We start from the raw sequence: 13,604 nt of genomic DNA, 5'->3' as shown, positions 1-13,604 counted from the left end.
CATGTTAATTGTAGATGTAGATAAATCTTCAGTTGTTTCCCCCCCCCCCCCCCATATCAGTAACATTTTACTGAGTGATTAAGTTTTCATAATTCTGAGAAGGATTAAACATGGGTTACATTTGCAATGCTATGTGAACAGTACACACAGCATAACAAAATTTAATTTTTTTTATAGGCAGCAATTTGGAAATATCCTTTTTTTGTAAATTTACATTACATTACAAAAATTTTTAAAATTTGTGGACAGTGCAGAGAACTTCTTTGGGCCCGATGCCTTGAGCGGGCTCCACGTGGCAGCGTGTGGCTCAAGTTGAACCCTGCCATGCTGCAGGGATAGGCGGGTCGCGGTGGTAGGGACCCGCCTGACGCCCCCAGACTTGCTGGCATCTAGTAAGGAAGTATTTGGGCAGCTGGCATCTAGTAAGGGAGTATTTGGGCAGAGGGCAACACAATGGGATTTGAGCCTTTTTTTGAATTGAGTAATAATTTTGTTAATTCATGTTTATTTCGAAACTTCTTATTTCTCTCTTTCTCTGTGCCGCTTTGCTCCTTATGACATACTTAGTCGAGTTTTGAATTGCCAAAGTTTCACTTAATCACTTTTACTGAGTTACTCGTGCTCATTTTTTATTTATGGAAACTTGCCTGTGAAAAGCATGCCTCAGAGAATTGATTTATTGAAGTTCTACTTATATATTAATTCAACCAGCCTGACAAGTTTCTCTGTGTGCTAGTTTTAAGAGGACAAGAAACTGAGAAGAAAGAATAACTTGCCACCCAGGGGTAGCAAAATTAAATACAAGGAAGGAGGGGAGAGTGAGTGGGTGACTGCCGCCTCTTCAACAGATGGAGAAAGACAGACCACTTGGCAACACAATGCTGTATTGTTTATGTTCCAGTAAGCAGAGGCAGCGCACACAGGCTTAACTTGTACTTAGATTTCTATTGAAGACAAAAATATGCTATCCCAAATTCGAGGGCGGCCATAACCATAAAATGAATTATCCTTTTTTGTTTTACAGGTTTCAATTATCAGAACATCGATTGGTCCCAATTAGGAGTTTACTTAGCATGTGTTTTTTTAATGCCATGCACATCGTATGTGAGCCTTGGTAACAGGGCTTAATGATTTTTAATCTTTCATCCAGTTATCTCTTTTAAAAACCATCATAATCACATGTTTAATGAACACCAGCCATAATAGTGCAGTTTTCCTTTGTATTTTTAAAATTATGATATGTAACTAATTAGTGCAATTATTTATAAACTTAACAAAAGTCTTAAAACATCTAAACAAACATCTACAAAATGAGTATAAAATTTCCATAGAATCATAACAGAGGCTCTTCACATTTAATTGGTTATTGGTCATTAACAAAACTCCGCATAGAGAACACAAAATATTGATCAAACTATTTAGGATTTAACTTTCAGCATCTGGTTACTTGCATTTTAGTATTGAAGCATACTACTTTGGGTAACTTTTTTTTTTTTTTGGAAAAAATAATATGAATGGATAGAACTCAATAGTTCGAAAAATCATATCAGAATTTGTCGTTTTCTTGTAATTTTCTGAGCCAAAATATTTTCTAAACTGATGTAAAATCATTCTTAAATGCCAATTTTGCAGTATTCCAAATTTTTGGGAGTGAATTCTCTGCTGTTTTTTTTAAAAATTTTGTGCTTTCAATAAAAAAATGCATAAATTAAGTATAAATTTGCATTATTACATGCAATTAATAAATGTCCCTAGCTATGAGTACATAGATTGCATTATTGCTATACTAATGCACTGTTATATTTTCAAGTAGTTATGTGAATGGCAGAAATATGAAAATTAGGCAAGTCCTTTTTTGATTGCTTATAATTGGGTAAGATACAAAAGTAGTGCAGAGTCGTATATGGCCGGTATCACATTTTAAACTACCTACTGTATTACAGGAAAGGTCGCTCTGTGGCCTGGTTGGTTAGATGGCCTTTCATCTCAGTTTGCTGGTTCCAGTCTTGGTGCGCCATGTGAAAAACTTTAGTGGACAGATGAAGGCAGGGTATGTTTCCCCATGCCATTTTTTATTCCACTTCTAATAGTTTGTAAAAAAAATGGTCAGTTAAAATTGGCATAGCTTAAGCACGTGCTTCATTCATTAGTGTTAAACAAAAATAAAATAATTATTTAAACTTGTATTGTAGTGTCGTGTGAGAGATTAAATCATGTTGAATAGGGCTGCTTTTAAAGCTTTTTTTTTTTTTTTTTTTTTTTTTTTTTTTTTTAGGTTTTCGAGAAATATGATTGACTAGTAATATAATATTACTTTTAATCGTTACTATTTATGAAATGTAATGGATTTTCTGTTTCTCTTTTCCCAACGTCATTATAATTTTACAAGAATTGGTTACTAAAAGAAGAAAAATGAGTCTCATAGACACTTGAGGGTTATTCTAGTCATGAAGTGTATGTGCATTAGGTACGTTTTTACCAATATGCATGAACAATATATGTGTAATTTTTTTTACTTGCTCTGAATTTCTTTTAATCAAAAATAAGTATACAGGTTTTCTAGTCTGATCATCTGGTAGTATCTTCAATATTCTGTTAAGTAAAACAGCTTAGGTACCAAATTATATGTTTATGGCCAATTGTGTGTGCTGACATGTAAATACTCTTAAATTAAATAACATGCTTAAAGTGGATTGTTATTCTTGTATTTTTTGATAACTGCTATGATACAAGTTTACATGGTAGTTAGTATAGTTGGTTGTGAGGTCTCTTCAGGAAAAAAAATATACTACAGTGAGAGTTCTGTTGAAAATATTAATCTTGGTCATTGTGTTACTTTCTTAAAGAATCTTTTAATTCATTTGTAAACAAGAATTTACTACTTAAACTAATAAACCCAATTACCAAAAAGCCTATTCGTTCTTTTTTCAGTGTGACTTAATGTAGCTCCTTTTCTCTAAGAAGAAAAATTTTTGTATTATCAAATCTAAAAGATATTAGTTTGTTAAAAAAACAAATATAAAAATTAATGGTTATATTATATATTTTATTAATATAATTAAAATTCCTTGGCTATCATTCAGTTTAGGGTTCAGTTAGATGTGTTTTCAAAGATTTTTAGGTTGCAATTTAAAAAAATGCAAGTTTTTGTCAACCAAATAACTGGAGCTTATTCTAGTCTACTGGAGTGGAAGAAGGGCAGGAAATAGAAAAATGTGCCTCACTAGCATGGCATGATTGCTGCAGACAGGAAAACCTGGGAAAGTCGGAATTTTTGGAAAATTTCTGAGATAAGTTTGTTTCTACATCATTATGGTTTCTTCAATGGCCATTTGTTATAAAAAACGTGAGTTTAGCCATTGAATTGTCACAATTGTGTTTAGCCATTGAATTGTCACAATTGTGTATCCATACCGTATTCACCTGAATAATCTGCACACAATTTTTCGTAAAAATGGGTGTTGAAAAATAATGATGTACAGCCTATTCAAAACTTGACAACACGCATTAGCAATGCCACATGGCACATGTTCTTTCAAGCTTCAAAGATGGTTAACTTACTGTTGCTTTGTGAATGGTCATATAGCTCATGGTTTTAAAATTCTTGTTTTTGTGAGAAAGAAGTTGCAATGATTACTGAAGGTCGCTGTTGCGATTATCTACTTCCTCTGTAAAACCCAAAAATAATTCAAGTTGATGAAATGAGTATCATGCTACGGGAAGAAGTCTTATACGTGACTGAGGGAAAGAGATAAAATTGGGTTTTAAGTGATGGTGGTAATGAAAAATGTTTATTTTTGTTTAAAGGATAGTATTTGTTGCATGTGCTTCTTCAGCAGTTTCCAATTTATTTTTTTAAAATGTAGCATTGATTTTAGAAGTTAGTGGTTGAAATGTAAATTGCGCTTCACTGCAGTAAACAAAAAAGATGCAGTCTGTAGTCATTTTACTTTTTTTTCCCTCGCATCACGGTAAACATGTTATAGTTCAAAGTTAATAAATAAATCAAATATTTACTTTCTGTTATCTGTAGGGATGTGTGTTTACAATTTTCATTAAGAATTTTAATGGAAGTATTGAAGATTTAGAAAATAGTATTTTTGTGGCAAGAATATAATGCTGAAAAAATAATTGGTGAAATCAACTGAGAATTATATTATTTTTATAGAAAACCTTAAAGGAAATTTATAATTATGCAAGTCTGGAATAAAATTTTTTATACAAAGTTAAATGTGGTTCCAAGGTCTGTGTTGAATAGTTCGGAGCGAGGCTTATTCGAGGGTGCGAATTATATAATTCTAATGGATAGCCATTTTTTCTGAAATGACCATAATAAGATGATAATAGAAAACAAATTTACATTTTGTCACAGCACATTCGTTTAGATAACATGCATCCACTTGAAGTAGCTATCTTTGTTTGGACTTGTTTAGTATGGATGAAAGTTAAATTGAATGTAGCAATATTAAACCTGGAACAAGTTCTCAAAATGTGCCCACACCTACAGCTTTGTCAGAGCAAAGCAAACTATTTTAACGCACTGGATTTAGCAGAGTAAACATTTAACCTGTCATAGAAAACATTTGACAATTCAACTGCTATCTATAGCTGCAGTAAGCGTAGACTGTTAAGCAATATACGTGGAACAGTGGTTCACAAACCTGTATAACCTCTAAAAGAAAGCTTTGTTAGAAGTTAAAAGTTATTTTCTACTTCTTCAGTTATTTCCCCAAATTGGAGGGTTTTTTTTGTGATTACGTTTTTGAAAATTGCCGAAACCCATTTTTCGAATTATTTTTGACATGAAAACCAGTACAGATTCTTAAGTGATCGAGGAAATTGCTTTACACCTTTAATTTCTCTTATGCACCTCTAGAAGACTGCATGCTAGGCAACAACATTGCTCTTATAGGCAATACATACATAGCAATTTTTTCCTTTGGTGTGTGGGTTTCTGCTGTTTAAACATTCACCAGCCAAAATTCAAACATCAGTTTACAAATACTTTTCATTTACATGGCCTGTAAAATATGGATGATTTACTGGAAGAGTTAAAACATATTTTTCTTGTCTCGTTCTAGGAAAACAGTTAGCCCTTCCTACTCCAAAACCAGCTATAAAAGGCAATGTTACATTTCTTTACGGCACTTTTTAAAATACCTATATTTATTGCTTAGAAGAGATGACCCGCGCTAGGAGCACCAACAAGCGTCGCACTTATCCCGCCTCACTAACACATCCATCCCTGACTAGGCACACAAGTGTGCAGAGATGTAGAAAAACCAAACGATTTTAAACTGCTTAAGACATCCAAGTGGAGTTTGTTTATGGAATGCATTTCAGAATACGCTGTGGACGGATGAGAAGTTTTTTTTTTCGTATTTCGTTTTAGTGAAAATTGCTAAAATGTGTTTTTTCAGAATGATATTTAGGCAGGAAACAACCCGTAAAAATTTGTGTCATCACTTCGGGACTTTATCTTTATTTCTCGGCCATTTAAGGTTACCTCTCGAAGCTCTTCAGTTAGTTGTCCTATGCACGACGAGAATACGGCAATAATGTTTTGAGAACGCTTGGCCTAGTGTAGCTGCCCGTCAAGTGGTCCTGGTGGCAACTGAATTTGCTATTTTAATTGTGTGTGCGAGCGAAACAGTGCTTCGGTCCGCAAACTTACAAAGGAAAATTTGTGATATAAATTATCGCCTGCTGTGAGCACGTGTGTGTATGGTCCAGAGACAGCATCAGATAGGTCATATTAAAAAGGTTCGTTGGTCACAAATTTTAGTGACGCCAATGCGTTTTAGGCCCTTTTACACAACAGGGATAAAATATAAAGTTAAGAATTATTTATATTGGCATGAAACTTCCTACACACCTTTTAATTAGTGCAATACCTAATTAAATTTTATTACATGTTTAAGGTAAGGCTACTATAGACTGGGTGTTAGCGGCTGCCATATTTGGTCTGCGGCAAGAAGGGATGCTGACTCCCGGTCAGCACAGCCTTACACATTGGTAAAATAAACTTGTCATTGTGAAGAAATTAACCAACCAAAGTGCATAAACATTTGAATTTCTGTTCCTTAAGGTCCATAGTCTCAAATGGTTAAGCTTTTAAAGTCGCTATAATACATCAGCAAAAAAAAAAAAAAACATCGCGATGCATTTTTAAGGTTATTATTGTAAGGTGATTTGTTCAAACTTTTTATCGAAGGATATATTTCCCCAATTATAGTAGGTAGGAATTGTAGGCGTACAAAATGTGCAGTAAGGACCAATTATCAAATGTACATTTACTAAACATTAATATATGTAGCCGTTACCAGACTATCATGTTGTATTTTAGGTAGATTTCATCGCAATTGTGTGGACACCAACTGCTGCAATTTTTCACAAATCACAAACTTATACTCAAAATTTAGTAGTGGAAAATCTCAGTCAAGTTCGTTAATGAGCAATATCCGACCCTAGCATGGTAGACTTTTCTACTCTGTCCAACGGTTCTTCCGTAACCAACCCGCACGAATAATGCATGCAATTTTTGTATCCCGCATTTAAGTGCCCAGGGTTTTCCCTGGGCCGAACTTACCTACTTTAGTCTAGAATAGTTAGTGAGGGGAGTTAGTCATGGCAACAATCGCTGCCATGACTGGTCAATCCCCCTCCTAGCATATGATGCTACTACCTCTCCTGCATGGCTAATAACCTCCCAAACACACTTTTTAGTTAGGTTAGGAAAGAGAAATCGTGTCAAATATCAGTCTGTCTAATGACAAGAACAGATGTCAGTTCCCGAAACTTTGCAACTGTTGTCACTGGAAACCTGTGTTCGTCAGTGCTATCGTCGTGGTGTTATCCATAGTACTTGTTTAATCTAATCGCAGCGTCATCTGCCGGGTCGAACTGAAATTACTATAAGATACTATAAATGTTATAATGTTATAATTTTTTTACAAACTTATATTTTTATTTTCAAAGAGACATCAATACGTCATAAGTAGCATAGAATAAAATGAGAACTAACAATTTAAAATTGTAGGTTAAGTTGATTGTTATTGAATGCACGTCTATACATAATTAAAAGTAATGAAAAATCGTGTTAAATACTCACTTTGATACTGCACCTTACATATTTTGCACAATGTATATTTTTTATTACATTTTAATATGTAGAATAAAATGAGAACTGACAATTTAAATTTGGAGGTTAAGTTGATTGGATTGAATTCACGTGTATACATAATTAAAATCACGAAAAATTATGTAAAATACTCACTTCAATACCGCACCTCACAAATTTGCACCTATATTTTTAAAATGTTATTTCAATAAATAATAATGTAAAACAATTCATGAAATCCATCCAAAGATTAACAACACATAAATAAATACACAACACACACATATATATACTGTAAACCTAAACCATTCAAAGATCAACAAATTATAAATAAAAAATTAATTAAATAAACATTTTCTAGTGGACCAAATTGTGAATCTAAACCATCCTCGAATCCCCGTGAACTCACAAAAAATTTCATCAAAATCGGTCCAGCCGTCTAGGAGGAGTTCAGTGACATACACACGCACACAAGAAATATATATAAAGATAATATACACATTAAATTTTTGTACTGTAATAACGCTGTTTTTTATTCCTGCAGATAGCTTTGGTTGAGAGATCTTTGTACCGCGCGCGACTTATGTTGGCTGGCGTGGTTGGTTCAGTTGTCAGATTATACACATTTTCCCGCGGAAATTTTTCCTCTTGCCGTTTTCCCTCAACGGTTTTCACTACGGGAGCAGATGTCCTCTCCCTTCCCCTTTTGTTATTCTGGGATTCTGGATTGCACTACACGGCAACTGTATAACTGCGATAGGTTGATAACGCTTGAGTGGGGGAGCGGGGCTCGCGCCAGCCAATAGTAGCTTGGGGGAGGGGTCGAGGACCTGCCTAGCCTCGCGCCAGGGAGCAGGGAAAATGGCAGCTAGTCAACCCGTGCTCTGCCTGCCCTCGACCTTCCTTCTCTTTTTCTTTGTCCTTGAATTTAGAATTTGCTTTTTTTGCTATATGTGTATCATATTTTCATTTATCTCCCAGAGCGCGTGCACACCATCATCAAGCGCTCTTTACTCGGATACTGTTACATTGAGCTCTCATCTCGTTTTCTGAATACCAGCGAATTGGTTGCGTAATGATTTGGCAGTTGAGGGAATAAGCTATTTAGTGCCCCATCACTAGTTATCAAAGCTTTGATTTTACAGTTGTACCACTACTTGCCATGTGTTGCAGGCGAAAAACGAAGACGCCAAAAAACAGAAAAAAGAGGAAAATGGTGAAGAAGACGATGACGTTGAAGACGAAGAAGACGTAGAGGGTGAAGAGGAGGACGAGGAAGAGGAGCTTCCGGAAGGCGAAGAGGAGCTGGACGAAGGAGAAGGTTTGTTCCTTCAGCTTCTAGTACCTTTTTTTATCTCATTCTTGGTGACGTGTAGTCACTGTATACTTTCTCTTCAGTAACATGTTAAACATTATAATTCACAGTAATTAATAAACTTTCAGTGTGGCAGAGGTGGCATGCGTTTATATTCTCTTAAATGTATTTTTTTTTACACTGGCTGCCGCACGGAAGCATTCGCCGGGTGCGAGATAAGTAAACGTATGACCTCGGCGTTTGAGCGCATGTGCCGTGGGATGGGTTAGACGGGGAAAACCCGCGAGTGGGGGAGGGGTTTGAAGGAGAGTGAAGACTGGAGGCTCGCCGCGCCTTGCGTGCTCTATCATAGCCTCCAACACACTTAAATAATTGGTATTACTAGTTCTGAATTATTAGTTAATTTTTGTGTAGTAAATTAACACTACTTAAATTACCTTCAGAATAATTTTGTCATTGTCTCTTTCCTCAAGGTAACATGTATATATAGCCTTTCATAGTCAAAAAATACTTTTTCTCCCCTCGGCCATCAAGAGAAATTGAGGGCCCCGGGGCCAAATAATTTTGAGTGGGCAATCCTTACTACTTAAAAAAAACTCTTTAAAACTCCTTACTATTTAAATGAAAGGACTGCAAACCTTTAAGATTTATCATGCTGTATAAGTAGGACTACTTTTAACAGAATTTTAAGAAACGTTTTTAAATGTTTCAACAAAACATAATTTTCTTCCCTCTATACATTTTTTTCCAAAAAAAACATGACAAATACTCCTTTTCAAATCTGAACAATTTACATACTTAATACTGAAAAACTTTATAATGCACTTAGTACTGACTCACTTAAAAATAGATTATTTAAAATATTTTTTGTACTTTCATTTCAGTGAACATTTCAATAATAGAATTCAAAGATTCTCAATTCAAAATTCATCAAAAATAAATTTGATGATGGTTAGCATTTTTCTCTTTTCAATGCTTTTCTTGCACCTGATTTATGTCTATTCCATAATTTCCTTTGAAAAAGTAGCATATTCTTTTTTACTTGACTTGCATTTTTAAATAAACGAAAATAGACTCAAAAATATATTCAGTAGATCACAAAATGTTTTAAAGCTACCTTATTTATAATTTTCATATTCATTGATACATGTCACTGTTTATTGTGTGAGATTTTGAAACTTTGTACTTGCAGTTACAGGTCTTTTAATTAATATTCTAAGCAAACTAGAGACAACTGGAATCTGAAAAAATACACTAATATTATAAGCTAACTGGAGACACTGGATCTGAAAAAATTCACATTTATGTACATAATGATTATGCTTCGCCAACTGTATGTGTATTGTGCCCACTGTATAACAGAATGAACAGGTAGACAAATCAAGGAGTGTAAATAAATCTGACTTACTGGCTACAATGGCTTATCATGTTTTAACTGTCCACGCCAAATTATATCCAAGCCTTCTCACCTAACATGCCTCTCCTTGTAGAATTTTATCATACATTTCTTCCTGGCAGATTTGTTTGTACAGAGTTACAATGGGCACAGCTGTAAACTTGAAGTGAGCATATCACATAACTTAAGGTTTCTGGACTTGTAATTTTGTCCGATCAGGGTAATCCCCAAATAAATTACAAAATACTACTTCAATGACTTGTTTAAAATCCTCTAGTCTTCTTTCAAGAATCTTAGTAAAAATAATAATAATAATAATGAAGCTATCATTTATAATAATCAACCCAAACAAAAATATTTTTTTCTTGCTTCAGTCATGATAAGCATTGTGTTATGAAGTGTATTGCTTTTATGAATTATAGGAAAGGGTCAGGAAATGGTGATCAGCAATATATCTGGGGAAAATATTTTAACTATTTTAGTGTAAATTTGTATAGTTTACTATTTCTTATTACTTCCCCTGCTATCTGCCTAACTATTTCTTATTACTGTCCCTGCCATCTGCCTAACTATTTCTTATTACTGTCCCTGCCATCTGCCTAACTATTTCTTATTACTGTCCCTGCCATCTGCTTTTGAAGTAATGATAACAAAAAGTTACGGCATGATTTAAACTAGCGTTTTCTTTTACGTGAATTTTTATTTCCGTGCACACGCAATGGCAATAGCACTTCTGCAACATTAAAATATAATGCAGCTAATTGACAATGCAATGGATCAACACACAATATTTTTTTCTTTCATTAATAGCTATTCACTTCCTTCATTGTGTAATTATCTTTTTGACAATGCTTGTGTGTTCAGCCAATGTTTATTTTACACCATCCCGCATGTCAGCTAGAAGCTTTCAAGGCTAGTTTACCTCACATCCATAGGATTCGCTTGTGGCAAATCATGGCAGACATGCTTTTGGCAAACAGCAGTGTTGGGAATTACATTAATAGGATAAATTATCTTTCTAGTAATAGAAAACATTAGGGGTTTTTTTTTTTTTAGTTTTTATTTGAACTGAAATATATATCTTATGTTATAATTATTTTGTAACTCAGAAATGTTTATACCCAATCCCTCTTATGTAAACAATGTGGTACGTAAATTTTTTATATCTAATTTTAGGTTGTTTTATCTAATGTTATTCAACATTTATTTAAATGTATTTAAAATGTATTCAGGCATATATTTGTACTGTAAATTAATTATAACAGAAACAGTGTCTTGATTAAAAGGTAGTCAGCAGGCACCACTGATTAGAAAATAAATTATGTTGATTATCATTTACTTATTGAAAATACATGTTTTATTAACGCTGTTTTCCTGGATCAAATTAGTGTTATTTAGAAGAGCGGGTGTAACTTAATTTTCAGCAGCTAATAATCTAAGGTATCTTTGAATTTTAATTCCCACTCTTCACTTCCACAGTATTATCTTAGTCATTAGGAGACACATACTTCACTTTCATTTTTATCATGAATTAATTGTAATAATAATAATTATTTTTTGTCTTTATGAATTGTTTTGGGGATTGTTTTATATAAACTTTGCAATGCTTGATTGAGTGGGGATTGCTTGATTGAGTGGGGAAGTGCCACTTGTTTGACATGAAGTGATATGATGATTTCTCATTTTCATGGTGGTGGTTGTGTTGCAGAGGAGGAGGACGATGAGGGGGAAGGAGACGGAGAGGGAGAGGACGATGAAGATGATTCATAATGAGAAGTGTGTGACAGAGACTTGATGTGAACTGCTGGAAAGTGCGATTGAAGGGAAGCCCCTGCGGTCCAGCTTGGAACACCCCCGACCAGACATTGTGTGTTACAGCAGTTTGTCACGACAAAACAGGATTTAAAAAAAATACAGCATGGTGTTGTGTGTAGCAGTTCAGTTTGTAGGTCGAGGTAGATGTTTACTACATAGAGTGAGTGGACTGTGTGTGTGTTTTTGTATGACTTTAATTTTGTACTTGGCAACCTTCATTGTGGAAGGTAACAATGTCTGCTAGTCTTCCAAGCTGTTGACCGCAGGTTAGTAATATTAAGTGGGGGGAAGGGAGTTAGGTTTCTATTCACATAATTTACATTAATTCTTCGGATTAAATAAGTGATAAAACTGTTTGTGTGTAAGTTAAAGCATCTTGTGTTTCTCCTTGCGACTGGATGAATGGGAGTGTTTTCTCGCCTGGCAGTTAAAAGTTACTGTTTCCCCCCACTGATGCGTGCTGGGGTGTTGGCGTAATGGCTATGCTGTGCACTTCATGGGAGGATGCTGAGATTCAGAGGATAACGAGAATTCTTGGAAAAATCGAATCTGTGCAAGCGTTCATAGACAAAGCGCATTTGATAAACTGTGTTTTTTTTTTAGTTTTAAAGACCGACATTTTGTAATTTCACTTAATAATTAAAATAATTTTTGTTCTTTTTTCTTAATTTTATTACAGTATGACTTGTGTTTTTAAGTGTCTGGATAAAAGCTGGTTGTATGATGTCCATTTTCTTTTCTTGTGACATTTGTAACATAGAATAGACTTTCCTTTTTGTATTGTGTGCATTGAACCCCATTTTACTGTACAAAGAATTCGTCTAAAGCACCTTAATAGAATGCCTGAACAGTGTTCAAGTGGTGTTTTACAATTTGTGTATAATCTCGGAATAAATTTGACAATGCAGGCAAAAATATTTCAATAATGGCCCATGATGGTGATGAGGGCCAGCCAATGTGAGTCATATTTAGCAGTTACAGTTCCAGCATAGTCCGTCTACATGGTCAGTCTTTGCCTCTTTGGTAACAAGTTTTCCCTATCAAATGTGTAGATTGTAATTTGTGTGTTTATAACAGGCATGACCAATTTCTAAAAAAAAATTGCAATGTTCTTTTTTGACTTGTAACTATTAAATATGAAGTATTGAACTTGGTCTCTACTTTTTGGCCATGTATAAAGTGTGAAGCTCTGCTCATTCCAACATTAAATATTTATTGTTGAACAAGTATTAAAAAACAACTGGAAATTTTTTTCATAGGTCAGTTTTTTGTGGGAGTAGTATTGATAATGTAAAACCATCTGGGATGTTGTAATCCATGCATAGGTCACTAAAAATCTAGAACATTAAAGTGCTGTTTTTATTCAAACAAGGTAGTATTGAGTGTTGACGTTCTGCAACCCAAATACGTCTTATTCCAATTGGCTAAGAAAATGGATAATGCATGCCACCTGGTGGTGGAGTGTATAAGCTGTTGAGGTCTTCAAGGCCACATTATTTGTACTGACAATCTTTTCATGAAGGAATATAATTTATTGATCTCAAAAATGTTTTATTTAACTGTATTTTTTTATTTTATCTTATACATGCTTTCTTTCAATTGTTACTTAATTAAACTATTAGGTCTAGATGTTATTTTGACTGCAGCATAAAAATTAATAACTTATTTATAGTACATGAGATACTTAAACAGTATAAAAGCAATAATCTTAAAACAGTGGATTAAATTTCTTTAGGGGCCGGTCTAACGAACTCTATGCAAGAGTAAAGTCTTTGATAGTTTGCAAACTGTCACTACCATCTCTTGGAAGTTGTTCACAAGAAATTAAAAAAGTCTGTTTAGACTAAGGTGGGTGAAGCCAAGAAGGGAGGGAAGAACCTGCTTTCACCATATCAAAAACACTTTATTTCCTTGAATTTGTCCATACGAAGTATTGAGTGAATATTATTTCCCCATAT

General features: G+C 34.3%; 1 protein-coding gene across 1 annotated transcript in view; it reads left to right on the top strand.

The window, feature by feature from the left end:
• Positions 1-13,193, top strand: part of LOC134531015 (prothymosin alpha-like) — a 44,554-nt gene extending 31,361 nt beyond the window's left edge. Inside the window, exons 2-3 of the mRNA XM_063366454.1 lie at positions 8,294-8,441; positions 11,540-13,193. Of these exons, the coding sequence (XP_063222524.1) occupies positions 8,294-8,441; positions 11,540-11,601 (210 nt within the window). The 3' untranslated portion in view covers positions 11,602-13,193. The remainder of the gene's footprint in view (positions 1-8,293; positions 8,442-11,539) is intronic.
• Positions 13,194-13,604: the final 411 nt, after the last annotated feature.

This window comes from Bacillus rossius, chromosome 3, assembly GCF_032445375.1.
Source record: "Bacillus rossius redtenbacheri isolate Brsri chromosome 3, Brsri_v3, whole genome shotgun sequence".
In the NCBI taxonomy this organism is placed as follows: Eukaryota; Metazoa; Arthropoda; class Insecta; order Phasmatodea; family Bacillidae; genus Bacillus; species Bacillus rossius.
Note: the sequence above shows the minus strand (reverse complement) of the source record. Positions and strands in the feature narration are given on the sequence as shown.